Source organism: Pelophylax lessonae (genome assembly GCF_965119305.1).
Source record: "Pelophylax lessonae genome assembly, chromosome: 4".
NCBI lineage: Eukaryota > Metazoa > Chordata > Amphibia > Anura > Ranidae > Pelophylax > Pelophylax lessonae.
The window spans coordinates 664,425,525-664,451,805 of record NC_138771.1 but is presented as its reverse complement, the minus strand read 5'-3'; the positions used below and the strand labels follow the sequence as shown (position 1 = coordinate 664,451,805).

Below are 26,281 nucleotides of genomic sequence, written 5' to 3'. Positions count from 1 at the left end.
TCCTCATCACGTGTAAGGATGCATCCTGAACCAGTCAGGGCACATTCCTGAGGGAAGCCAGATGAAATCATCTAACGTCCAACAGGAGGAGGCACATTAAAGCCTCTCCGGCCATAGGGCACCAGCCAGGCATCCTCGTAAAAAAACAAAAAATAGCAAAATTCAAGCACGAAAATCACCCCTAGGTATAGAATATGGGGAGCTGCCCCAAAAGCACTATTAGGAGGTTAGGTCTAGGGGGGACGGGGGAAAAGGGTAACATGGGGAGGGGAAGGTAGGCAGGGGAAGAGGGAGGGAAATAAAAAGAAAAAAAAAGGGAAAGAAAATAAAAATAAGGGGGGGGGGGGGAGTACTGGGGGAAGGAGGGGAGCTGTAGGCTCTACGACAACAGATTAAGCAGTAAATACAGTCCCTGCATTCAAAAAAGAACCTGACCAACGTGAAAATAAAAAGATGAGGTAAGTTAGATCAAAAATAGTAAAAGAGATAGTTCGCTGAAAAAAAAAGGACAAAACAACAGTCCGGAAACAGACCCAAAAAGGGGGGTCAAAAAATGGAGGCAGGGATCACCTCGGACCCCTATCAGACGAAGAAAGACGAACTTCGACGACTGAAGAAAGAAGATTCCCGAGGATCAATGCAGATATCTGGGAGGCTGGACATCACGGTGGCGCTTTGTTTGCTGCTTGTTCCAAACCGAGGAGACAGGGATTCTCTCCTGGAAGTGGACGGGGCAGGGACCCTGGTGATGATACCCAGATGCAGGAGCATGCCTTCACCCTCCTGGAAGTTGGAGAAGCTGTACGTCTTGTTTTGGAATTGAAAATTCAGCCGGAAGGGGAAGGACCACCAATATTTCAGCGCCCGGGCAGAAAGAGCTAGTGTAAGCGGCTTTAGAGCTCTGCGGCGTTGAATAGTGAAGGGGGAGAGGTCAGCGAAGAGTTGAATCTTGTGGCCTTGGATGGATAGGTCCTCTCTACCCCTATTCTTTTTCATGAGCTCCTCTTTAACCCCATAAAAGTGAGGTTTGACGATAACGTCTCTGGGAAGGCCATCTTTGCGGGGCAGTTGTAGGGCCCTGTGAGCCCGGTCAAGCTCCAGGCGATGGTCAGAAATGTCCGGAATGAGATCCTTAATAAAAGCTTTAATTGTGGTGGGAATGTCCGTGATGGTTTCAAGGATCCCTCTGACCCTAAAATTCAGGCGTCTGCTTCTGTTTTCCAGATCATCCAGCTTACTAAGCGCTGTGTCTAGCTGATCTTGAATAGTCTGGATGCATGCTGTATTTTGATTGGCCCTTGCGACCGTTTGATCCATAGTGCTCTCAATCGCTTTAATCCGGGTGCCAAGGTTCTGGAGTTCAGCCTTAATGGATCCTGTGATTTGTGAGGCATTATGGGCCAGGCCAGAGGCTAGCATCTCCGAGAATCTAGTCATTAACAATGAAATGTCTGGAAACTGTCCTGGGGAGGTGAGGCCTAGTTGGTGAGGGAAAGCCAGGGCCTCTGGTGAATGCAGCCCCGGGATCCCTGGGGCTTGCTCAAGGTGTCTGCTGATGAGGGATTCAGTGGAGGCCGGTGATACTAATGGGGGCTGTGGCAGCTATGCAGGGGTCGCTGGGGATGACCAGGGATCTGGGGAGGCCGAGGGGGTGTCCATAGCACAGGCCGACATGTCTCCTACCTCCTGTGCGCCGCGGTCCTCTGAGGGGAGAGAAGGCGAGGTCGCCATCTTGGCTGGGTCCCGCTCCGGGGATAAGAATAGCAGACGGCGGGAGACCTCGCTCCGGGGACCCGCTGACATCCGAAAGGGGACCGCTGGAGGAAGGGGCAGCTGCCGATGCTGAATGTGGGGCTTCGTGCGCTCCGATGCCGGTGCTGGTGCCCGAATGAGACCGGGGAGGCACGGAGCTCCGGGCTAAGCTGCCATATTGGAGCAGCCGTGCATGCGCACTCCTGCTATAATCTTTTTATATGGACTATAAACCGAAGGACTTATGAATAAACGGTTGTGGAACGAATCATTTGAGCTTCCATTATTTCTTATGGGGTACTTCGCTTTGATATAAGAGTGCTTTGGATTACAAGCATTGTCTGGAATGAATTATGTTTGCAATCCAAGGTTTTACTGTACCTGGAGGGGTTAAACTGACAAATTACTCAGAATGGTGCACCTACCATAAGAATATATGACAGGTGAACTTCAAAATTCCAAAAAAAGAATAAATGTGATCGACAACACCCAGATCATGTCTGTGCAATCTAAGGACCATTTCTTTACGTTTTTAAACTGTATTTATTCATGTAAGTTCTCAAACATCAAAGAACCTTATCTGACATGGTTTTCTATTTCCTCTTCAGATAAAAGTATCAGCGGGGAAATGTCGCAGATGAGGAATGGTGAGTGTATAATGATGTCACAATGCGTTTCATGGGTTCCATTTATTCCACTTCCTCACGCTCTGAGAAACACTTGGCGGGGTCTTAGGGAATATCCCTTCAACATAAAAAACGATACTGTTCTATTAGCCCTTTTCTTTTGTCCAAAAATAGATAGGGGGGGATCCTTAGGTAGGACAGAGACTATATAGCTGCATATCGCAACCTTCCACCAGCCAGTAAACTGTCTTGTAGTATATGTGTTACCATGGAAGGCAAGGGCACGGCATAAAGGTTGAAGTCATCTGATGTGCCTACAACAAAGGAGGTATATTTTCTCAGAGTATAATGGGGAAGCCAAGGTTATACTGTGAAACAAGTGATTTCTAATTTCAATACATCGTGGATCTGTAAACAGGCCCTGCATGGCACCAGGGCTGCTCTTAGAAACAACATGGCCCCAAAAAGTCAACCTGACAGCCCCACCCACAAATAAACACAGTTTATTATGCTTCAATTATGATTGAACACAGTAAGTGATGGGTGCCAATCACTCATTGTGTTCATTCAGGAAAGGAAGGAGCTGGTAAATGTGACATTTATGGGACTTTTCCCCCACTCTCCATCCTGAAGGATCCTATTTTGTGCTTGTAGCTGCCAGGGGGAAGGAGAGGAAGCAAGCCAGCAGCACTGATGGAGGCACACAGGGGGGCCTGGGCAGCAGGGGGAAATGTATGGTGCACAGGGAGGGTGATTGGTGTGACGGTGATGAATTACTGGAACCAATCCCCATTATGGCTCTCTCTGCAGCAGCTGAAAACTGGCAGGAGGGAGAGAACAAGCCAGCCTTCAGCTGCTGCAGAGAGAGTCATAGAGTCATACAGGGGATTGGTTCCAGTAAATGCCCCCCCCCCCCACTGTGCCAACCGCCCACATCCAATTTACCCGGCTCGCCTTGGCCCCCCTGCTGGCCTGGGCCCTGTACGGGAGGACTGGTGGCACCCCTCATCCACAGCCCTGTATGTGTGGCACTAATGTGTTGTATTTTTTATATTTTTTAATACATTTGTATCATTTTATTAGTGGTGTATATTGTTACCTGTATATTGTCAGCCACCTATGAAGTCCCATTTCTGGTGTATTCTTTTGTTTAATGTTCTGTGGGTGTATTGGAGTGTAGATCCACAGTAATCTGAGATGAGCCACCTTTGTTATCTTTACAGATTCTCTTTCCAGTGACCTTCAGAGCATTCGGAAAGCTGTGAAGAACCTGGAACAAGTCCAGAAATCAAGCAGTAAGTAATATTGTATTCCACTCACTGGAACACTTACCCATCAAATCATTTTTCACCACAGTGTGCAAATAGGATGTAAATATCACAAAGCCTCTGTCTTTTGTGTAAGGATTTATCCAGATATCAAAATAATTAGGTGAATTTTTATGACAAAAAAACAACATTATGGGTCCATGACTTGATCGGTCCTCATCTGTCTTCAACAGTGGGTAGTTGCAGTGGGTGGTTCGTGAGCCCTAACATCATGGGTCTGTGATATTACAGTTCCTCTTCTGTCCTCAGCAGTGAGTGGGTCCTGACATCATGGGTCCTCTTCTGTCCTCAGCAGAGGATGGGACCTAACATCACAGGTTCATAACATGATGGGTTCTCTTCTATCCTCAGCAGTGGGTGGGTCCTGACATCATGGGTCATCTTCTGTTCTCAGCAGTGGGTGGGTCCTGACATAATGGGTTATCTTTTGTCATGAACAGTGGGTGGGTCCTGACCTCATGGGTCCTATTCTGTCCTCAGCAGACGGTGGGACCTGACGTTACGTGTCCATGATATGATGGGTCCTCTTCTATTGTCAGCAGTGGGTGGGTCCTGACATAGTGGGTACTGTGACAGGAAGTCAGGTAAATCTGTGGATGTAGTCACAGACAGGAGATACATTTCCACCTGGTTTAGAAAATTCACCAATTACTATAGGGTGTCGGCTGCAAAGGTAGCCAGAACGGCTTAAGGAAGTTGAAAGGCCTTCAGCTGTTCGGAATGAGGAAGTTAAGGCCTCTATAATTTGTCCAAAGGAAGTCTATTGATTGCTGCCTCCTGACGCTGTGTGGGCATGGGGAGAGGAGGACAGTCAGATGTGTGCCCCTGAAAGCTGTGTGAGCATGGGGAAGACCTCCTGAAGCGATGTGCGCTGAGGAGGGTAACAAGTGTGAAGACTACTCGAGGTGAGGTCTTGGATCGTTTCTATGTGAAAAGAAACCAATGGACATTTCCTGTGTGAAGGGGAAATTAATTAAGACTGAAGACTACTCAAGGTGAGGTCTTGGACTATTTCTATGTGGAAAGAAATAAATGCATTGTTTGCTATGTGAAGAGACAAGCAAAGGAATGGTTGCTATGTGAAGAGACAAGCAAAGGAATGTGTTCTATGTGAAGAGTAAAGGGACATGTTCAATGGACATTTGTTGTGTGAAGAAAAAACATGGACTATGGAGTGTCTGCTGTAGGATCAGCAAAGTTTGCCCAACAGTAGGTTGGAGACAGACTCCGTAGGTAGGTTCCTGTATGTGAGAAGGTAGCCGCCCACAGTGGCAAGGATTTATTTTGTGTTTTATTTTTATTTTGATGTTTTTGAGGCTTGCACTTGTGTGAAGTAAATTGCAAGAATAAACCAAACTGTTGTTTGCAACCACTTCTCGGCTATCTCCCTGTGTAACAAACCCCCCCCCAAGGGGTCATCCATACCCGCCACCGAGCTAATCTCCCACAGTACTGACCTCATTGGTCCTCTTCTGTCCTTAGCAGTGGGTGGATCCTGATATGATGGGTCTGTGACATAATGGGTCCTCTTCTGTCCTCACTAGTGGGTGGTTCCTGACCTCATTAATTCTCTTCTGTCCTCAGGAGGGGGGGGTTCCTGACCTCATGGGTTCTCTTCTCTTCTCAGCAGTAGGTGGGTCCTGACATCACAGGTCCATGACATGATGGATTCTCTTCTGTCCTCAGCAGTGGGTGGGTTCATTACATGATGGGTCTTCTATCCGCAGTGGTGGGGCCCTAACCTCATGGGTTCTTTACTGTCCTCAGCAGTGGGTGGATTCTGACCTCATTGGACCTCTTCTATTCTTAGCAGTGGGTGGATCGTGATATGATGGGTCTATGACATGATTGTTCCTCTTCGGTCCTCACTAGTGGGTGGGTCCTGACTAAGGATGATCGAACGGTTCGGGTCGACCATCGGTTCGACCCGAACATTGGATGTTCGATATTCGGCCGAATACCGAACTTTTTGCGGCAAAAGTTCGGTATTCGGCCACCAGAACCGCCCAAAATGCACTGGGACAGGAACTGGGCTTTAAAAGCCCGTGATTGGCCCAGAAACGTCTGCAAAAGCCAATGAGGGGGCAGGAGTCTCCTAGGAACGTGATTGGAGTGACTACGGGGACCAGAGGCCAATCAGGAGTGAATACGCCCCACACTATATAAGATGGCCCCGCCTAACCCCTAGCACAGTTATCCAGAGCCTGTTGAAGAGAGTTGAAGCAGTTCTGTCTGACTCCTGCTTGCTACACTACATTTCCTATATATCGAGTGGTTCTAAAGCTCCATATAGCAGAATTGTATTTAGCTTACAGCCAGTGTAGATAGATACAGCGATTGTGCTGGTTCTTAGAGTTACAAAAAAAAAAAAAAAACTTAAGGGACAGTGTCAGTCTTCTGCTGTATGGAGCTTTCTATTTAGTGGAAAGGGATATCTAGTGTAGTTAGGGAACTTTGTACTACATTAGTTAGATTTGAAAATTTAGTTTCTGTAGGGAAAGTGTGAGGGTTCTGTTTAGTGAGCACGTGGCACAGTGCTGCTCTATCACAGCAGGTGTACGTGCTTGCTAGGCAGCAAAATACAGTGACAACTTAACGCCTGTTGTTCAAAGCGTTAGGTGCACTGTACAAAAGGCTTTGCTACTGTGCGTGACACGCAACTGCTGTGCTGTATCCAGCGACAACTGTGGGTCGCATAGCAGTGTGCGTTTTTCACTGCACACAGTTGCCAACGCATCAGTGACAACCTAACGCCTGTTGTTCAAAGCGTTAGGTCCACTGTGCAAAAGGCTTTGCTACTGTGCGTGACACGCAACTGCTGTGCTGTATCCAGCGACAACTGTGGGTCGCATAGCAGTGTGCGTTTTTCACTGCACACAGTTGCCAACGCATCAGTGACAACCTAACGCCTGTTGTTCAAAGCGTTAGGTCCACTGTGCAAAAGCCTTTGCAACTGTGCGTGACACATCTGCTGTGCTGTATCCAGCGACAACTGTGGGTCGCATAGCAGTGTGCGTTTTTCACCGCACACAGTTGCCAACGCATCAGTGAGAAATATGCCTGGTAGACCAAGAAAAGGCATACGTGGCCCTGCTACGGAAAGGGGCACAGCTTCTAGGGTGTCTAGAGGCCGGGTGGACGTGGTGGTCAGTCCTCAGCCAGGCCACCATTTGGATTGTTCTCCGGCAGTTGCCAAGCTATACGTCCACAGTATGTACAGGAGGTGGTGGACTATATGACCAAACCCTCATCATCGGCATCATCTGCAACTACTGTGACCCAGGCAGAGAAAAGTGGTCAGTCTTCTGCAGTTGTCAGAACAAATACAGATGAGTCCATGTCCACCTCATGTCCTCCCTTAGACCCAACTTCAGACATGGCAGAGGAGTCAGCTGAGCTGTTTGACCACAGTGTCGGCCATCTACTCCAGCCTGATGCTCAGTCCTTTATGGAGTCTGATGTTGGGTCTGAGTTTGAGGAGGAGGCAGAGCAAACAAGAGGGGAGAGCAGAAGGGCCGCTCCATCTAAGGCCGCACCTGTTGTCTCCCGGGCCAGGCCTGATGCTCAGTCTTTGATGGAGTTAGATGTTGGGTCTGAGGTTGAGGAGGAGGCAGAGCAAACAAGAGGGGAGAGCAGATGGCCCGCTCCATCTAAGGCCGCACCTGTTGTCTCCCGGGCCAGGCCTGATGCTCAGTCTTTGATGGAGTCAGATGTTGGGTCTGAGGTTGAGGAGGAGGCAGAGCAAGCAAGAGGGGAGAGCAGACGGCCCGCTCCATCTAAGGCCGCACCTGTTGTCTCCCAGGCCAGGCCTGATGCTCAGTCTTTGATGGAATCAGATGTTGGGTCTGAGGTTGAGGAGGAGGCAGAGCAAACAAGAGGGGAGAGCAGACGGCCTACTCCATCTAAGGCCGCACCTGTTGTCTCCCGGGCCACTATACACACCTCATCTTGCTGGGCCTTTTTTGAGACATCCCATGCAGATAAAACAGTTGCGATCTGCAAGATTTGTAAGAAGGGTATAAAACGTGGCAAAAATGTCAACCACCTGGGTACAAGCTGCCTAAACAGGCATTTGACAACCCACCACTCGGCCCGTTGGCAGGAGCATTTAAAGAACCCACAAAAGGGCCAAAGATCGGTCAGTCGGCCTCCTAGTTCTCCTCGCGCTCCTCCTCATGCTCCATCTGCTCCACCTGCACATCAGTCTGTTCCTGGCCCTGCTATAGTCACTCGTCACCTGTTGGCAGCCTCCACTGGCAGGGATGATGATATAGCAGGCAGTGTCGCATCTACCTCCAGCACACCACCAGCTGTAACATCTAGACGCCAAATTTCGATTCCACACATGCTGGAACGAAAAAAAATGTATACTCCCCGCCACCCACATGCCCAGCGTCTAAACAGTAGTTTGGCTAAACTACTGGCTCTGCAACTATTACCATTTAACCTGGTAGAGTCTGCTCCCTTCCGTGACTTCGCAAAATGTGCAGTTCCACAGTGGCAGGTGCCAAGTCGGCATTACTTTTCCCGTAAGGCCCTGCCATCCCTATACCAACATGTGGAAGGCAATGTAGTGTCGTCCCTGGCCAAGTCAGTCAGCCGTAAGATACACTTGACGGCTGACACTTGGTCAAGCAAACATGGGCAGGGACGGTACATTTCTGTCACTGCTCACTGGGTGACACTGCTTGCCAGCGGAAGGGATTGTAGCCAGGGCTCTGTGCTGCAGCCAGTGTTGCCCCCACGTCTGCAAACAGCTGGTGGTGTCGCTGATCCGGGTAGATCGATCACTTCTACCCCCTCCTGCTCCTCCTCCTCTACCTCCTCCATGCCCTCCTCTGCAGAATGGTCCTTTGAATATGATGAGGTACCACGTAAACGTTCAAAGGGCTATTCTATGTCTCAGGCCAAAAGGTGTCACGCAGTGCTGCAGCTTGTGTGTCTAGGGGACAGGCAGCACACTGCCCCTCAGATTCTTGGGGCTCTGCAGGCACAGGCCCAGAGGTGGTTGACACCACGCCAGCTGCAGCCAGGGATGGTGGTTACTGATAATGGGTCAAACCTCCTGGCCGCCCTTCGTCAGGGAAAGTTAACCCATGTGCCATGCCTGGCGCATGTCATGAATATCGTGGTACAGCGGTTTTTGAACTCGTACCCGGGAATGCAGGATGTGCTAAGGATGGCAAGAAGGGTGTGCAGTCACTTCAGGCGGTTGTACAGTGCCACTGCACGTTTGGCCGAAGTGCAGCGCGAGTTTCACCTGCCGGTACACCGCCTCATCTGTGACATGCCCACCCGCTGGAACTCCACCTTGGCTATGCTGCAGCGCCTGTACACGCAGCAGAGGGCCCTCAATGAATACCTATGCGAGTACGGCACCAGCACTGGCTCTGCGCGCCTGGGCTTCTTTTCACCACGGCAGTGGCTTTTGATTAAGGATGCATGCGCTGTCCTCTCTCCATTTGAGGAGGCCACAAGGATGGTCAGCCGGGACAGCGCATGCATCAGTGACACCCTACCGGTACTGTTTTTGTTGGAGCACACTCTGCGTGGCATTATGGACAGGGCACTGGAGGCAGAGCAGCAGGAGGAAGAGGAGGACTTCCTTGCCTCTCAAGGCCCCCTTTATCCTGACCCCATTATGCCTAGCTCCCAGAGGCCCGAGCAGGATCCAGGGGTGGAAGAGGAGGAGGAGGACGATTCTGCGGGAACTTTTGCAGGGTTTGAGGAGGAGGAGGAGGAAGACATGCGGCAATCTGCAAGGCCTAGTTTGACTCCCTCGGGACACTTTGGAGTAGTACGTGGCTGGGAGGAGGAGGAGCCCGTTGAAGATAATGTCGTTATAAGTGACCCCGAGGATTCAGCTTCTCAGGCCTTCGCTAATTTGCGACGCATGGGAAACATCATGCTTCAGAGCCTGCGAAAGCACCCCAGAATCAAGGCCATTAAAGAGACTAACCACTATTGGTTGGCCAACCTACTTGACCCCCGGTACAAGTGTAAAGTCTCGGAGCTTTTCCCATCCACCCAGAGAGTCCACAGGATCAAATCCCTTGAGGACAGTCTCAAGAGGAATCTGGTGAACATGTTCCCCGACTCCCGTAGGGTGCAGGGGCGGGGACAACCTACCATGGATTCTACTGGTGGTCACGAGAGGAGCGTTGGAGAAGGCGTGCGGTTGACGGATGCCTTTCGGTCTTTTTTTAGTCCTCACCGCCCAGGCCTCTCAGCTGCCACATCGCATCGACACCGTCTGCATCACATGGTGGACGATTACGTGAGGGCACAAAGTGACACAGAGGGCTTTTCATGTGACGAATCAGATCCACTGGCATACTGGGTCTTAAGATTAGACCACTGGCCAGAACTGGCCCAGTATGCCATGGAGTTGTTGGCCTGCCCTGCTTCCAGTGTCCTATCGGAACGGGCATTCAGCGCAGCAGGAGGATTCGTCACAGACCATCGAACGAGACTCTCCACCGACTCAGTCGACCGTTTGACATTCATTAAGATGAATCAGTCGTGGATATCAAGCTTTGATGCACCTGATGCAGACCTTGTAGACTAGGCTATCGTTGTGATGTGGCAGTTGAGCCTCAGTTTAAGCCTGGACCATGGTGCCACCCTCAAACCCTCCTCTCATTCTCTTTACGTTCACAGAACCTCATTTTGGTTATAACAAAAACTACAATGTTTGCGCACCTGTTCCACAGGTGCACACCTTTACAATTTTTGGGCCTCCTTCAACACCAGCTCTTTGGGGTTAAGGTGGGGAGGCTATGCTAAAACAAAAACTACAATGTTTGCGCACCTGTTCCACAGGTGCACACCTTTACAATTTTTGGGCCTCCTTCAACACCAGCTCTTTGGGGTTAAGGTGGGGAGGCTATGCTAAAACAAAAACTACAATGTTTGCGCACCTGTTCCACAGGGGCACGCCTTTACAATTTTTGGGCCTCCTTCAACACCAGCTCTTTGGGGTTAAGGTGGGGAGGCTATGCTAAAACAAAAACTACAATGTTTGCGCACCTGTTCCACAGGGGCACACCTTTACAATTTTTGGGCCTCCTTCAACACCAGCTCTTTGGGGTTAAGGTGGGGAGGCTATGCTAAAACAAAAACTACAATGTTTGCGCACCTGTTCCACAGGTGCACACCTTTACAATTTTTGGGCCTCCTTCAACACCAGCTCTTTGGGGTTAAGGTGGGGAGGCTATGCTAAAACAAAAACTACAATGTTTGCGCACCTGTTCCACAGGGGCACGCCTTTACAATTTTTGGGCCTCCTTCAACACCAGCTCTTTGGGGTTAAGGTGGGGAGGCTATGCTAAAACAAAAACTACAATGTTTGCGCACCTGTTCCACAGGTGCACACCTTTACAATTTTTGGGCCTCCTTCAACACCAGCTCTTTGGGGTTAAGGTGGGGAGGCTATGCTAAAACAAAAACTACAATGTTTGCGCACCTGTTCCACAGGGGCACACCTTTACAATTTTTGGGCCTCCTTCAACACCAGCTCTTTGGGGTTAAGGTGGGGAGGCTATGCTAAAACAAAAACTACAATGTTTGCGCACCTGTTCCACAGGTGCACACCTTTACAATTTTTGGGCCTCCTTCAACACCAGCTCTTTGGGGTTAAGGTGGGGAGGCTATGCTAAAACAAAAACTACCATGTTTGCGCACCTGTTCCACATGTGCACACCTTCATAATTTTTACGCCTTCTTCAACACCAGCTCTTTGGGCTTACAGTGGTATGGCTCCGCCAACACCCAAACAACAATTTTTGCGCACCTGTCACACAGATGCATATCATTGTAATTTTTTTCCTTACAAAGGCAATTATTGCCTTCATTACCAGCACTTTCATAGGGATATGGTGTCAAGGCATCGTCCGCACCACCAAATGCCCAATTTTTAAGCATCCTTTACTTCTATTCAAAGTCAAGAGACAACAGTATTCATCCAAAACATCTCTAATCTTGTTCACTCTGCACTACATTGTGGCCCCTACCCCTAACCCTCAATGTATCCGTGCATATATGTCTGTTTCTTGTGAGAATTCAAGTTAAAGTGCACCAAACACCATTTTACATGAAATAAAGTGCAACTACATACATCTTTGGACTTCTTGAAAACATTTGGTAATAATAGCCCCATTGTGGAAATACACCCGTTAATTATATGCACATTTAAAGAGACAGCACCTTTTTCCAAAAAAAATCTAATCTTGTTCCCAGTGCACTGCATTATGTCCCCATCATACACATTGGCTGTGCCGTTGATTAGGAGCAAAAGAAAGGTGCTGTTAAGCAAAAAAGTCATTTTTGAAGGTTTGGTATGCTGTAATTCTGGTTCTGGACATGCTACAGAGCTGAAACTTCACAGGTACACCTTTTAGACCCCCCAGACACTAAATCCAAAGAAATCTCTTTTTTTTTTTTTATTTTTTCAATAATTGGCTCTCTATCAAAAACGACAATTTTTAAGAACTTTTTTTTGTGTGATTAATAGTCCCTGGGGCATGACCCAGAACCCTAGGCACTTTTTAGGGGCATTTATTGGGTTTTAGGGCTTAAAAATTGTGTTTTTTTATTCCAGAAGTTCGGGTCCCATTGATTTCAATGGGGTTCTGAAATCCAAACCGAACTTTCGGGAAGTTCGGGTGTTCTGGTCGAACCGAACTTTTCAAAAGTTCGATCATCCCTAGTCCTGACCTCATGGGTTTTCTTCTGTCTCATTTCTCAGCAGAGGGTAGGTCCTGACCTCATGGTTCCTCTTCTGTCCTCAGCAGGGGGTGGGTTCTGATCTCATGGTTTCTCTTCAGTCTTCAGCAGTAGGGTGGCCCTGACCACATGGTTCCTCTTCAGTCCTCAGCAGTGGGTGGACCTTGAATGCTGCAGAGAGCAGACATTATAATGACAAGGTGTTGCTCTTAGCAGCATGCTCCTGTGAACCCATGGATGGCGTACCTCCAGGGTATAGGTCTTTGACACCATGAATTCACAGGAAGTGGGTTAAGCGACACTGGACATCATTCAATCTGGAAAACTGTCAGACTATAATTACTTCAAGGGACATATCCAGTGATGCTTTTATGTTATTTTATCTTTGGTATTCTACTAGAGTTGGGCTTGATTTCCACTGCCTGGTCCACCATTTCCATGGGGATCATAAATGGTGACAGTCCTGAAACATTGTACAGCTTCTCCAGAATCCCACTATGGTCACATGACTAAATGCCTTGGATCAGAGTTCATACTGGTGGATCTTAAGCTTTAGCAGAATTCAGTTGACCCCAAAAGGGGTGGGCAGGGTAGTGGGCGTGTCATGAATGAATGCATGTAGAGTACAGAGGGGTTTATAATGATAAACCTGATACTAATTGATATTGTTTTTTCTCTTTCCCAGGTTCCAACATAAACCATAGTTTCACAGATGAAGTCATTGGCAATTATGTACTGCTCCATGTATATTAGGATAGATAGATAGATAGATAGATAGATAGATAGATAGATAGATAGATAGATAGATAGATAGATAGATAGATAGATAGATAGATAGATAGATAGATAGATAGATAGATAGATAGATAGATAGATAGATAGATAGATAGATAGATAGATAGATAGATAGATAGATAGATAGTGAAGGAGGACCTCATATACCATGAGTATATGTGTGTATAAAGCAGAGGTCTCCAAACTTTTCTATGTGAGGGTTACATTGTATAATTTACAAATATTTCTTGGCCAAAATAAGTCAGTTTTGTGAAGAAATGAATACAATTAAGATAAATATGATTTGCTTTGAGCTTGATCCACTATTCAGAATAAGTAAATAAGTGAATAAGTAAAACCCAAAAAAGCACACCCCACGTAGGAGCTGCAGGTGAACAGCACAGCCAGGCACAGTGAATCTTCATAGGCACACAGTAGTCAGAGAACAGTCCGTAGCTTTCTTTTTGTTATTTATTAGAGGGTTAACAACTTGGATGGGGATAAGGAGTTTTATGGGAGGCCAACTTAACTTCAACAAAACTTCAGGAACAACTTTCTATTTACAGCTATATACAAACCTTTCTTCAGCTTTCCTCCTGCACACACTTCTACTGATTCACCCTGATGGAACTGACAGGCTCCTTGTCAGATCAGCAGCAGCCCATTACAGGCAGGAACTCACAGTCCCTTAGAGTAGCACACATTGAGTGAATCAGTGTGTAACCTTTCTTTCAGCTTCTCCTGTGGCCACTGATCCCAGCACCAATTCTTCAGGCAGTGCCAGCCCACCTGGCTGCAACTGCCACTTTACCTGCCCTCCTGGCTGCCTCTCTGCACCAGCCCACCCAGCTGACTCTTTACTAGGGATGATCAAACGGTTCGGGTCGACCATCGGTTCGACCCAAACATTGACTGTTCGAGGTTCGGCCGAATTCCGAACTTTTTGCTGAAAAAGTTCGGAATTCTGCAACCAGAACCGACCAAAATTCAATGGGACAGGAAATGGGCTTTAAAAGCCCGTGATTGGACCAGAACCATCATTAAAAGCCAATTGAGGGGGCAGGAGAATTCTAGGAATGTGATTGGAGTGACTAGGGGGTCCAGAGGCCAATCATTAGTGAATACGCCCCCCAGTATATAAGATAGCCCCGCCAAATTCCTAGCATTGTAATACAGGGACGTGGAAGAGAGTGGAAGCAGTTCTGTTACTTCTGCTTCAAAGTGTCATTTAGCAATTATTAGTGTGAGGAAAGGGATATCTAGTGTAGTTAGGGTACTATTTTCCACTATAGTTAGATTTAATAATAATAATTAGTTTCTGTAGGGTAAGTGTTAAGTGGAAGGGGACCGTAGTGTAGTGTAGGGTTAACTGACTCTGACTGCTATGGCAGGGTGACAAAACCCTTCCATGTCAGGGTGACCGCTATAGAGAAAAGATCGTTTATATTAGGTCACTTATAGAACAGCGATATGGCTTCTCGCCTGTCTCCCAGCTTTTTCCTGCAGGCGTTTATAGGGCTTTTTTGAGGACATATTTGGAGTCAGGCATGACATCTGAACTTCTGTGTAGAGGTATATATACACACACACACACACACATGTATGTATATATACACATAGACGTATATAGGTGTGAAAGTAGCAGAACAGTATGCATGCGCTAATGAAATAATTAACAGGTATATGTCTCCGCTCCTATCACACCTATATGTGTGTATGTGTATAAATACATATAAGTGTGTGTGTGTATATACCCCTATACAGAAGTTCAGATGTTTTGCCTGCCTCCAAAGACCCCAAAAAATGCCCAAAAAAAGAACGCCTGCTGCAAAAACACACCAGGGTGTTTTTGTAGCTGGCGTTTTTTGTTGAGCATTTTTTTGGGGTCTTTGGAGGCAGGCAAAACATCTGAACTTCTGTATAGGGATATATATACACACACGCTTATATATATTTATACACATACACACATATAGGTGTTATAGCAGAGAAGCCATATGGGTGTTAATTATTTCATTAGCGCAACCATAGTGTTCTGCTACTTTCACACCTATATATGTGTATGTGTATATATACATACATGTGTGTGTGTATATATACCCCTACACAGAAGTTCTGATGTTATGCCTGCCTCCAAAGACCCCCAAAAAAAGCCCAAAAAAAACTCTTGCTACAAAACCGGCAAGGTGTGAAAATAGCGGAGCCATATCCCTGTTCTTTATTAATTCTAAGACAAACAATCTTTTTTTCTGGTTCTGGACATGCTACAGAGCTGAAACTTCACAGGTACACTTTTTAGACCCACCAGACAATAAATCCAAAGAAATCTCATTTTTTTTTTTCAATAATTTTTTCAATAATTGGCTCTCTATCAAAAATGACAATTTTTAAGATCTTTTTTTGTGTGATTAATAGTCCCTAGGGCATGACCCAGAACCCTAGGCAATTTGTAGGGGCATTTATTGGGTTTTAGGACTTCAAAATGGTGTTTTTTGATTCCAGAAGTTCGGGTCCCATTGATTTCAATGGGGTTCTGAAATCCGAACCGAACTTTCAGGAAATTCGGGTGTTCTGGTCAAACCAAACTTTTCAAAAGTTCGATCATCCCTACTCTTTACCAGCCCACCCGGCTGACTCTTTACCAGCCCACCCGGCTGACTCTTCACCAGCCCTCCTTGCATCAGAGGCCCCATCAGAGTCCTCATCAAAGTCCACATTAGAGTTTCCTCTCACATCAGAATCCCCATTATAGTCTCCTTCACGTCAGAGCCTCCTTTACAAGGGGTTCTTATCACAGTCCTTGCTTGCATTATGGTCCCCATCAGAGTACCTCATTATATTAGGGTCTCATAAGAGTCTTCCTTACTAGTGATGGACGAACATCGGCCGGGGCGGTTCGCGAACGTCTGCCGCAAATGTTCTCAAAAGTCCGGAAACCGCGAGTTTGTGGCGGACCCCATTGACTTTAATGGGAGGCGAACTTTAAAAACCTTTAGGTCATATTTGCAGCCACAAAAGACGTACTAGCTGTGCACAAATAGTTTCAGCACATGGACAATGTCATAACAGAAGTATTGCAATCAAAAAAGTTGCCCTAAATTTTTTTTTTTTTTTTTACAGCAAAATATATATATATTTTTTCATAAATCAGCCAGAACTGACAGCAGCCAGTAAATACATTGTCTAATACATATAGGGTCCATTCACACATCTGTAAAATGGGCCCGCATCCATTCCACAATTTGGCGGAACCTTTACAGACCCATTATTTTTCATTTCCAGTCTGAAAAATGAGGCATTCACTGGATACAAAAGTAAGTGTTGGCCATTCCAGGCCCCAAAAATTAGCCCACATGGGTTTACCTGACAGCTAAGAACTTTGTATTCTCTGGCTGAAGGTACGGTAGGCATTCCCAGTATACAGAACCGTAAGTGTTGGCCTGTATGGGCTCCAAAAATTAGCTCACATGGTTTGAACTGACAGCAAAAAAATTTGTTTTTGATGGCTAGAGGTACGGTAGGTGTTCACAGTACACAGAACCGTAAGTGTCGGCCTGTATATTCCCTGCCCCTGTTTGCTAGACCATGTGTCTGTGTAGATAACACCCCGCTTCAATCTGTGGTATTGGGGGGCCAAAGGTTTATCACACCAGTTCTACAAATAATTGGCCAGTATCTGTTGTCAATGTGTGTAGCACAGTTAACACAACAAAAGAGGCCAAATTTTTGCAGGACTCTTCCCTTACACCAGAGTCCCCATCAGTGTCCCCCTTTCATCAGGCTTCCCGCCAGAGTCTCACTTCCATAAGAATCTCACCTACATCAGGGTCCTTATCAATGTCCACTCTTGCTTTAGAGTCTATCCTTACATCAGGGTCCCCCCTGTAATCCTTCTTTACACCAGGGTCCCATCAGAGTCCCCCATTACATATAGATACCTTTAGAGTCTCCCCTTACATTAGAGTCCTCATTGAGTCCCACCTACAAAAGAGGCCCTCCTTACATCAGGGTGCCCATCAGAATCTCACTTAAAGAAGAGTCTTCCCTTACATTAGAATCCCCGCCAGCGTCCCCTTTATAGTCTTTTTAACATTAGAGTCCCATTAGAGTCTCCTCTTACACCAGAGTCCCCAGCAGAATCTTGCCTACATTAAAGTCCTCATTGACATCATGGTCCCCAACAGAGTTTCCCCTTACATCAGAGTCTATCCTTATGTCACACACACTTACAGCATGCCTGGGAGACTGGAGAGCCCGGAAGTCTGGCTGTAGCAGGTCTGGATAGAGGAACTATTGTCCTCCTGTAAATGCTGTGGCAAGCATGTGATTGGTTTGTTAGAACACCAGCAGCCCTTGCAACCAATGATGGTACACAGACAGCTAAGCTGAGGGAACCTGCGCTGGAGACTAGGAAGGGTGGATGTTGGGGAGAAATGAAGACTGTAGGCATGTGTGGGACTGCTAACCCCTAGCTGCGGGCCGTATAAAATATTGCAGTTGGCTGTATTTGTGAGACCTCTGGTATAAAGGAAGCCAGCTCTTACCTGACATTCTGTGTATTTCAGGTTCATTTTCCAGCGACATTCAAAGGATTTTGGAATTTTTGGGGAGGGTGACAGAAGAGATCCAGAAAACGAAAAGTAAGTTTATCCTAAATTATTTCATCCAAAAATTCTCCAAGGGCCTACAATACATCTACTGTGGGCCACATCTATGTAATTCCAGAGAAAGATAAAACACTAATAATTTATATCATAACACACGAAGGGACCAGAAAACATTTCCTAAAATATTTCACCTCAAAATGATACGTGGAACTCGGTTTCAGGGGGGTTGTGTGGGATGATCCTCACCTTGCTACAATTACATCCCAATGCTGTAACTCCATTGTAAAGAGAAGCTGAGCCTCCTCTAAGTGGGAGTTATAGTTACTTTCCTGGGTTCTTAAAAATACCCTGTTAGCAATTTAAAAAATGCAGATAAAAGCAAAGAGAAATCAAGAATTTGAAATACTTCCTTGCAGAGTTTTTTTTTGTTTCCATAAATATTTTTCTTCATATTCAAATGTGACTTTGAACCTACTGGAAAAGTTGACTAGTGAAGTCACCGGCACAGCCCTCTCCCTCCTTGCACATCATAGCCCTCTCCTCTTCTGGGAGTGTCTAATTATTGTCTGTGTTGGCACAGCTCCATCATACATCCCCACCTCCTTTATAACCTTTTATAAAGCTGCTGTGAGAGGAGCAAAGGAGAATACTATAGAGTACTACTTGAGTGACAACTCTGAGTCTGCTGGGGCTGCTGACATCACATCCAAGATATCTACAGTACCCAGCAGCAGTTTTAGGTCTTTTGGGTGTCCACATAAAGGAGGATCACACAGTCTGCATACAGAGGAAAATAGTCTTCCAGGCCTGGGCTCCAAATCTCCCACCCTCAAGGGGAGGATGGAAAAAGGACCTTCCAGAACATTGCCTCCTTATTTAGTCAAAGCTAGGTCCGATTCAGTAATCAAAGCTTACCTGGGTAGGCTGAGTGAGGGCGCTTCCAGAACATTTACTCTATGTGTGGTGAAAGCTAGGTCCAATCTACTGATGAAAGCTCATCTAGGTTAACTGGTTGAAGGACCTTCCAGAACATTGCCTCCTTGTTTAGTCAAAGCTAAATCCACTCCACGGATGAAAGCTTACCTTGGGTAGGCTGGTTAAAGGACCTTCAAGAACATTGTCTCTATGTTTGCTCAAAGCTAGGCCAAATCCACCAAAGAAAGCTTGCCTAATGATGGTTGGTTAATGGATCTTCTAGAACATTGCCTCCTTCTTTGGTCAAAGTAAGGTCCAATCCACTGATGAAGGCTCGCTTGGGGTTGGCCGATTGAGGGCCTTTCCAAAACATTTACTCTATCTTTGGTCAAAGCTAGGCCCAATCCCCTGATGAAAGCTCATCAGGGTTTGACTGGCTGAAGAACCTTTCAGGACATTGCCTCCAAGCTTTGGTTAAACCTAGGTCTAATCCACTGATGAAAGCTCACTTGGGGTTGGCTGGTTGAATGCCTTTCCAGGACATTGCCTCAAATCTTTGTCAAAGCTGGTCCAATTCACTGATGAAAGCTCTTGTAACCAAAAAACAGTGCTTGCACCAAAGAAAATATACAGTAGCTCACAAAATTGAGTACACCTCTCATATTTTTGCTAATATTTTAATATATCTTTTCATGTGACAACACTGAAGAAATGACACTTTGCTACAATGTAAAGTAGTGAGTGTACAGCTTGTATAACAGTGTACATTTGCTGTCCCCTCAAAATAACTCAACATACAGCCATTAATGTCTAAACCGCTGGCAACAAAAGTGAGTACATCCCTTAATGAAAATGTCCAAATTGGGTCAAACTAGCCATTTTCCCTCCCCGATGTCATTTGACTTGTTAGTGTTACAAGGTCTTAGGTGTGAATGGGGAGCAGGTGTGTTAAATTTGGTGTTATCACTCTCACTCTCTCATACTGGTCACTGGAAGTTCAACACGGCACCTCATGGCAAAGAACTCTCTGAGGATCTGGAAAAAAAGAATTGTTGCTCTACATAAAGATGGCCTAGGCTATAAGAAGATTGCCAAGACCCTGAAACTGAGCTGCAGCACGGTGGCCAAGACCATACATCGGTTTAACAGGGCAGGTTCCACTCAGAACAGGCCTTGCCATAGTCGACCAAACAAGTTGATTGCACATGCTCAGCAACATATCCAGAGGTTGTCTTTGGGAAATAGACATACGAGTGCTGCCAGCATTGCTGCAGAGTAGGGATTTGAGTTGAACGTAAGTTCCCGCATTATCATGGACTCTGACCTCTGATTCCAATAAATCACTTTGCTGGCCAGGGGATTCAAACCAACAACCATTTTAATTGCAGGCCCAGTATTCTACCACCTACGCCACCATCAAGGGTGAACACACTCTCCCTAACTTCTCTCTTATACACTGTGTGGTGTAGGGTGAGATAGAAGTTAGTTAGTTAGTTAGTTAGTTAGGCAGGGAGAGTGTTTACAGTCTAAGCCTACTTGATGGTGGCGTAGGTGGTAGAATACCAGGCTTGCAATTGCAAGGTAGTGAGTTCAAATCCCCTGGCCAGCAGGTGATTTATCAGTGGAATTCTATTATTAATAATAGATTGCTGGCGGGGAGAGAGATTATTGCTTTTTACAGTTTTCTGAGATCAGGTAGTGCAGTGTATACCACAAAGTTATATATATATATATATATACATATATATATATATATATATATATATATATATATATATATATATACATAGGCACTTCAGTTTATATCAGTTCATGTCGGTATTGCTGAAAAAAACGGTGTGGGGTTCCCCCTAATATCCATACCAGACCCTTGTCCGGGCACACATCCTGGCTGGCCAGGATGGGGGAGGGGTCGAGCGAGCGCCCCCCCCCCCTCCTGAACCATACCAGGCCACATGCCCTTAACATGGGGGGCTGGGTGCTTTGGGGCAGGGGGGGGGGGGGCTCAGCCCCCCCACCCTAAAGCACCTTGCTCCCATTTTGTTGGGGACAGGGGTCTCTTCCCGACTTCCCTGGACTGTGGTTGTGGGGTTTGCGGGTGGAGGCTTATTGGAATCTGGAAGCCCCATTTAACAAAGAGGCCCCCAAATCCCGGTCCCCCCTATGTGAATGGATATCGGGTACATCGTACCCCTACTCATTCATGAAAAAAGTGTACAAAAAAAAATAATTTAAGACAAAAGCCAGTTTTGGATAAGTCCTTTATTAAAAATTAAAAATAAGAAAATAATGACCCCGATGATCAGTCGCCCACCTGAAAAAAAAAAAAAAAGAAGCTCCTGCTCCTCCGGACACTTCCCGCGCTATGAGCTGTTTTGAGTTTGCCAGCTCTTTTATAGGGATCTGACGTCACAAACTGACGTCACAAACACAATACTCTTGCTGGGTGCAGGAACAGGATCTGCTGGTAAGAATTCCATACAAATTTGAAATTGCATGTGCTATACAGGTGCCAAAAATTGGGCCTTTGCTGTTGGTGATGCCTGAACTCCGTAACCAAGCCCACGCAGTTACTCTTGCTGGGTGCAGGAACGGGACCTGCTGGTAAGCATTCCATACAAATTTGAAATTGCATGGGCTATACAGGTGCCAAAAATTGGGTATTTGCTGTAGGTGGTGCTTGAACACTATAACCAAGCCCTCGCAGATACTGTTGCTGGGTGCAGGAACTGGACCTGCTGGTATAAAATTCCATACAAATTTGAAATTGCATGTACTTGTCATACAAGTGCAAAAATATTGGGCCTTTGGTGTTGGTGGTGCCTGAACACCATAACCCCTCACAGTTAGCAGGGCTCAGAGACAGGGCCTGCTGTTAAAAATGACATACGACATTTCAATTGTATGCACCTGTCATACAAGTGCAGAAAAATTAGGCCTTGGGGGTTGGTAGTGACCTAAACCAAAAACATTGTTGGAAGCTAGCAGAATCAAGGTAGAGGAATAGGATGGGCAGCATATGCAGTCTTCAAGCGATGGCAGACCCCTAGCAAATTCAATCAGTTACATCAACATCAGGGGCTTGATAGCTCTTGTTGATCCAGGACTGGTTCATTTTGATAAAAGTCAGCTGGTCAACAGAGTCTATGGACAGACGCACTCTTTTGTCCACCACAATACATCTAGCAGCATTGAACATCTGTTTGGAAAGCACGCTGAAAGCAGGACAGGCCAGTAGCTCTATTGCATATTGAGCAAGTTCTGGCGAGTGGTCCATCCTCAAGACCCAGTAACCCAGTGGATGCTCAGCTGGAAAGGTCTCCAAGTCTGCTCTTGCCCCTAGATAATCATGCACCATATGATGGAGACACTGTCGATGGTTGCTTAAACCTAACAGCCCTGGGTGCTGCTGAGGACAAATGAACTGTTTAAAAGGCATCAGTCATCTGGCCGCCTTCTCCACTGCTCCTCCTTTGGCTGAACAATGCCTCAGAAACATGTCCAGAGAATGTTGACCTCCCAGTGTCTGGAAAGGTGGTACACAAATTTTTTTCAAGGCCTCCTCAAAATGTTTCATCCTTTGCTCCCTCTGCGAAGGCAGGATGAGCTCTGCAACTTTACCCTTGCAACACGGATCAAGAAGGGTTGCCAACCAGTAATTATCCCTCTCCTTGATAGCAGGAATCCTCCGGTCCTTTCGCAGGCTTTGCAGAATCAGGGAGCCCATGCAATGTAAGTTGGAGGAAGCATGAGCTTCTGAGTTCTCTGGGTAACTAAGGATGGCATTGTCAGCAGGAGCAACCTCTCCACAACTACGTACAACTCCTAGGGTTTCTGGGGAATCAAAACTATCCCTTGAAGACTGCTGTATGCTATCCTCTACATCCATTCTGCCAAAGTCCTCATCATCCTCTTCCTCCTGTGTGTTTTGTGGCCCTGCAGGAATGATATCTGCATAAAGGGGGCTTTGTGAGGAAAGGAAGTCCTCCTGTTCCTTTCGCTATTCTGCCTCAAGTTCCCTGTCCATGATTCCACGCAAAGTGTGCTCCAGCAGGTAGACTAGCGGGATAGTGTCACTGATGCATGCATCATCCTGGTTCAGCCTCCTCAAATGGTGACAGGATGATGCATGGATCCTTAATCAAAAGCCACTGTTGTGGCAAAAAAAAAAGCCAAGCTCCCCTGACCCGGTCCTTGTGCCATACTCACACAGGGACTCAATGAAAAACACTGCACCACCAGATTCAGAACATGTGCCAAGCATGGGACATGTGTCAAGTGTCCCTGTTGGAGGGGCGTAGAGAAAGGCTGGCGCCATTGTCGCATACAACCATTCCTGGCTCAAGCTGTCATGGCGCCAACCATCTCTGAGCCATCTCTGAGCCTGCCCCTGCAGAGCTGACAGAATATCTGCACCAGTGTGACTCCTATCCCCTAGACAGACCAACTGAAGCACAGCATGATATCTTTTAGCATGACTGCTTGCATAGTCCCTTGAACGCTTAGGGAGCCTTGCTGCTTCAGAGGACAATTGAGCAGAAGAGGACATGGAGTAGGAGGAGGAGGAGGTGGTGGAGTAGCCAGATGTGGCAGAACCAGCACCAGCTTTTTGGATTCGCGGTTGCAAAACAAGCTGCAACACCTAACCCTGTCCTGCATTCTTCCCAGCTGCCAGCAGAGTTACCCAGTGCACCGTGAAAGAAATGTAACATCCCTGTCCATGCCTGCTGGACCAAGAGTCAGCAGTAATGTGCACCTTCCTGCTGACCGCTTTGTTCAACGAGGCCAAAACACTACCTTCCACATGACGGTAGAGAGCCGGAATGGCTTTACGCGAAAAGAGCCTTTTTGGGACCAGCCACTGTGGTGCAGCACATTCCACAAATTTGCGAAAGGGAGCAGAGTCTACCAGATGAAAAGGCAGCAACTGTAATGTTAGCAATTTGGCCAAGCTAACATTAAGACGCTGAGCATGTGGATGGCTGGGACAGTATTTCTTTCTACGGTTCAAATACTGGAGTAGTGAAATTTGCCTGCTGCTCAAATCAAGCGGTGGTGTACTGCTAGCAGATTTGGTGCAAGTATCTGTGCCACTCATTGCTATACCATCATCCATCCCAATGCTGGTATTTGAGAAGGCATGAGGTATAGTAGGGTCAGAGATCACAGATGAGGAGCAAGGTGATGTATGCTTGTTTTGATCTGGTGCCTTTTTCGGGTGCTGTTGCACACGGACTGCATGGCAGGTCATTATATGCCTTGTCGAGCATGTGGTGCCCAAGCAGCTGGTGTTCTGGCCACGCTTGATCCGCTTTACACAAATGTTGCAAACAGCAACGCTGCGGTCTACTGCACATGCACTGAAAAAAGCTCCCTCTAATGAACTTTTGTGAGTCCGCAGGGAGTTTGCAGCACCCTGCACCTGTGGAGCTCTGTGCTATGACGCAGTAGGTTGGCTACTGCTTTGGCGGCCCCTGGAGCACATCCTGCCTCATTGGAGTTGTGATTCCTCCTTATCCTCATCCTCCCTTTCCTCCTCCACCTCCTCCTCTATCCTGTGAGGCACCCAAGTGCAGTCAGTGACATCACTATCCCCTCCCTCCTCGTCACTGGAACAAACTTGGCAATATGCTTTAGCTGCGGCAACATGACTGCTGGTTTCTTGTCCGTCGTTGTTACCCCCTCTCTCTAGGTTCTTGTTATTCCCTTCATCATCCTTCGAACCAACATCACAGCTTTCAAATTGCTGCGCATCCCCCAGCAGCATGTCACTGACACTATGATCGAATAGTTCAGATGACTCCTCCGTGCATGATAGTGGGGCGACAGAAGGTGTAGCTGTGGAGAAGGAGCCTGTGGAACGGGCCGCTTTGGCAGCTGCGGTGGAAGGCAAACTATTGTGAGCGTGGGTGTCAGAGGTCGAGGAGGATGAGGATGGCTTATTGACCCACTCCACCAACTCTTAAACATGTTGTGGCTAAATAGTACGGGCAGCACTGGAAAAAAAGGACGGCCGTGCCCTGCCTGCAGAGGATGCACTATATATCGACTGTGACCACCAGTTTTCACAATGGACACAAAGGCTGCTTGCCCTCTTTTCGTGGCCTGTGATCATCAGCTTCTCCTTGTCGGCCTATCGGACATGATGCTGATACAGATCAATATAGGGTATACGCAACTGACCAATAGATACTCAATGACCTGATATGATGTAATCAATAGCCCTATAGATGAGCTGTGCTGCTTATAGATGTATGCAAGTCACTGAATAACAATACTCTCACTGATGTGATGTAATTGATAGCCCGATAGATGATCTGTGGTGCTTATAGATGTACGCAAGTGATCGATTAACAATATTCCTACTGATATGATGTAATCAATAGCCCTATAGATGAGCTGTGGTGCTTATAGATGTACGCAAGTGACCGATTAGCAATACTCTCACTGATATGATGTAAGCGATAGCCCTATAGATGAGCTGTGGTGCTTATAGATGTAAGCAAGTGACCGATTAACAATACTCTCTCTGATATGATGTAATCGATAGCCCTATAGATGAGCTGTGGTGGTTATAAATGTACACAAGTGACCGATTAACAATAATCTCACTGATATGATGTAATCGATAGTCCTATAGATGAGCTGTGGTGGTTATAGATGTACGCAAGTGACCGATTAACAATACTCTCACTGATGTGATGTAATCCATAGCCCTATAGATGAGCTGTGGTGCTTAAAGGTGTACGCAGGTGACCGATTAACAATACTCTCACTGATGTAATGTAATCGATAGCCCTATAAATGAGAAATCTTACATAGTTACATAGTTAGTGAGGTTGAAAAAAGACATCAGTCCATCCAGTTCAACCTATGATGTGTGTGTGTGTTTGCATTTAACCGTACATTGTATACCCCTGTATGTTGTGGTCTTTAAGGTGCCCATCTAATAGTTTTTTGAAACTATCGATGCTCCCTGCTGATACGACTGCTTGTGGAAGAGAATTCCACATCCTTACTGCTCTTACAGTGAAGAACCCCTTACGCATTTTAAGGTTAAACCGCCTTTCCTCTAGTTTTAGTGAGTGGCCACGTGTCTTATTGTAACTCCTTTCTCTGAATAGTTTGTTCCTTATGCTAGGGTCGCCAGTACAGTATTTGTACATTGATATCATATCCCCTCTCAAGCTTCTCTTCTCCAGAGAGAATAGGTTCAGTGCTTGTAGTCTTTCCTCATAGCTGATGTCCTCCATTCCCCTAATTATTTTTGTTGCCCTTCTCTGGACTTTCTCCAGTTCCAGCACATCCTTCCTGAGGACCGGAGCCCAGAACTGGACAGCATACTCCAGATGTGGCCGGACCAGAGTCTTGTAGAGCGGGAGAATAATCTCTTTATTTCTGGAGTGAATCCCCTTTGTTATACATCCCAGTATTCTGTTGGCTTTGCTTGCAGCGGCTTGGTATTGCATGCCACTGCCAAGCCTGTTGTCTACCAGTACCCCCAAGTCTTTTTCCATCCTATATTTTTTTATCACACCGTATTTGCGCAGCGGTC

General features: G+C 46.5%; 1 protein-coding gene across 1 annotated transcript in view; it reads left to right on the top strand.

Annotated features, from left to right (window-relative positions):
* Nucleotides 1-2,380: 2,380 nt before the first annotated feature.
* Nucleotides 2,381-26,281, top strand: part of LOC309553075 (C-type lectin domain family 10 member A-like) — a gene marked incomplete at both ends in the record, with an annotated part of 44,984 nt that continues 21,083 nt past the window's right edge. Inside the window, 3 exons of the mRNA XM_082253974.1 lie at nucleotides 2,381-2,399; nucleotides 3,602-3,673; nucleotides 17,770-17,844. Of these exons, the coding sequence (XP_082110100.1) occupies nucleotides 2,381-2,399; nucleotides 3,602-3,673; nucleotides 17,770-17,844 (166 nt within the window). The remainder of the gene's footprint in view (nucleotides 2,400-3,601; nucleotides 3,674-17,769; nucleotides 17,845-26,281) is intronic.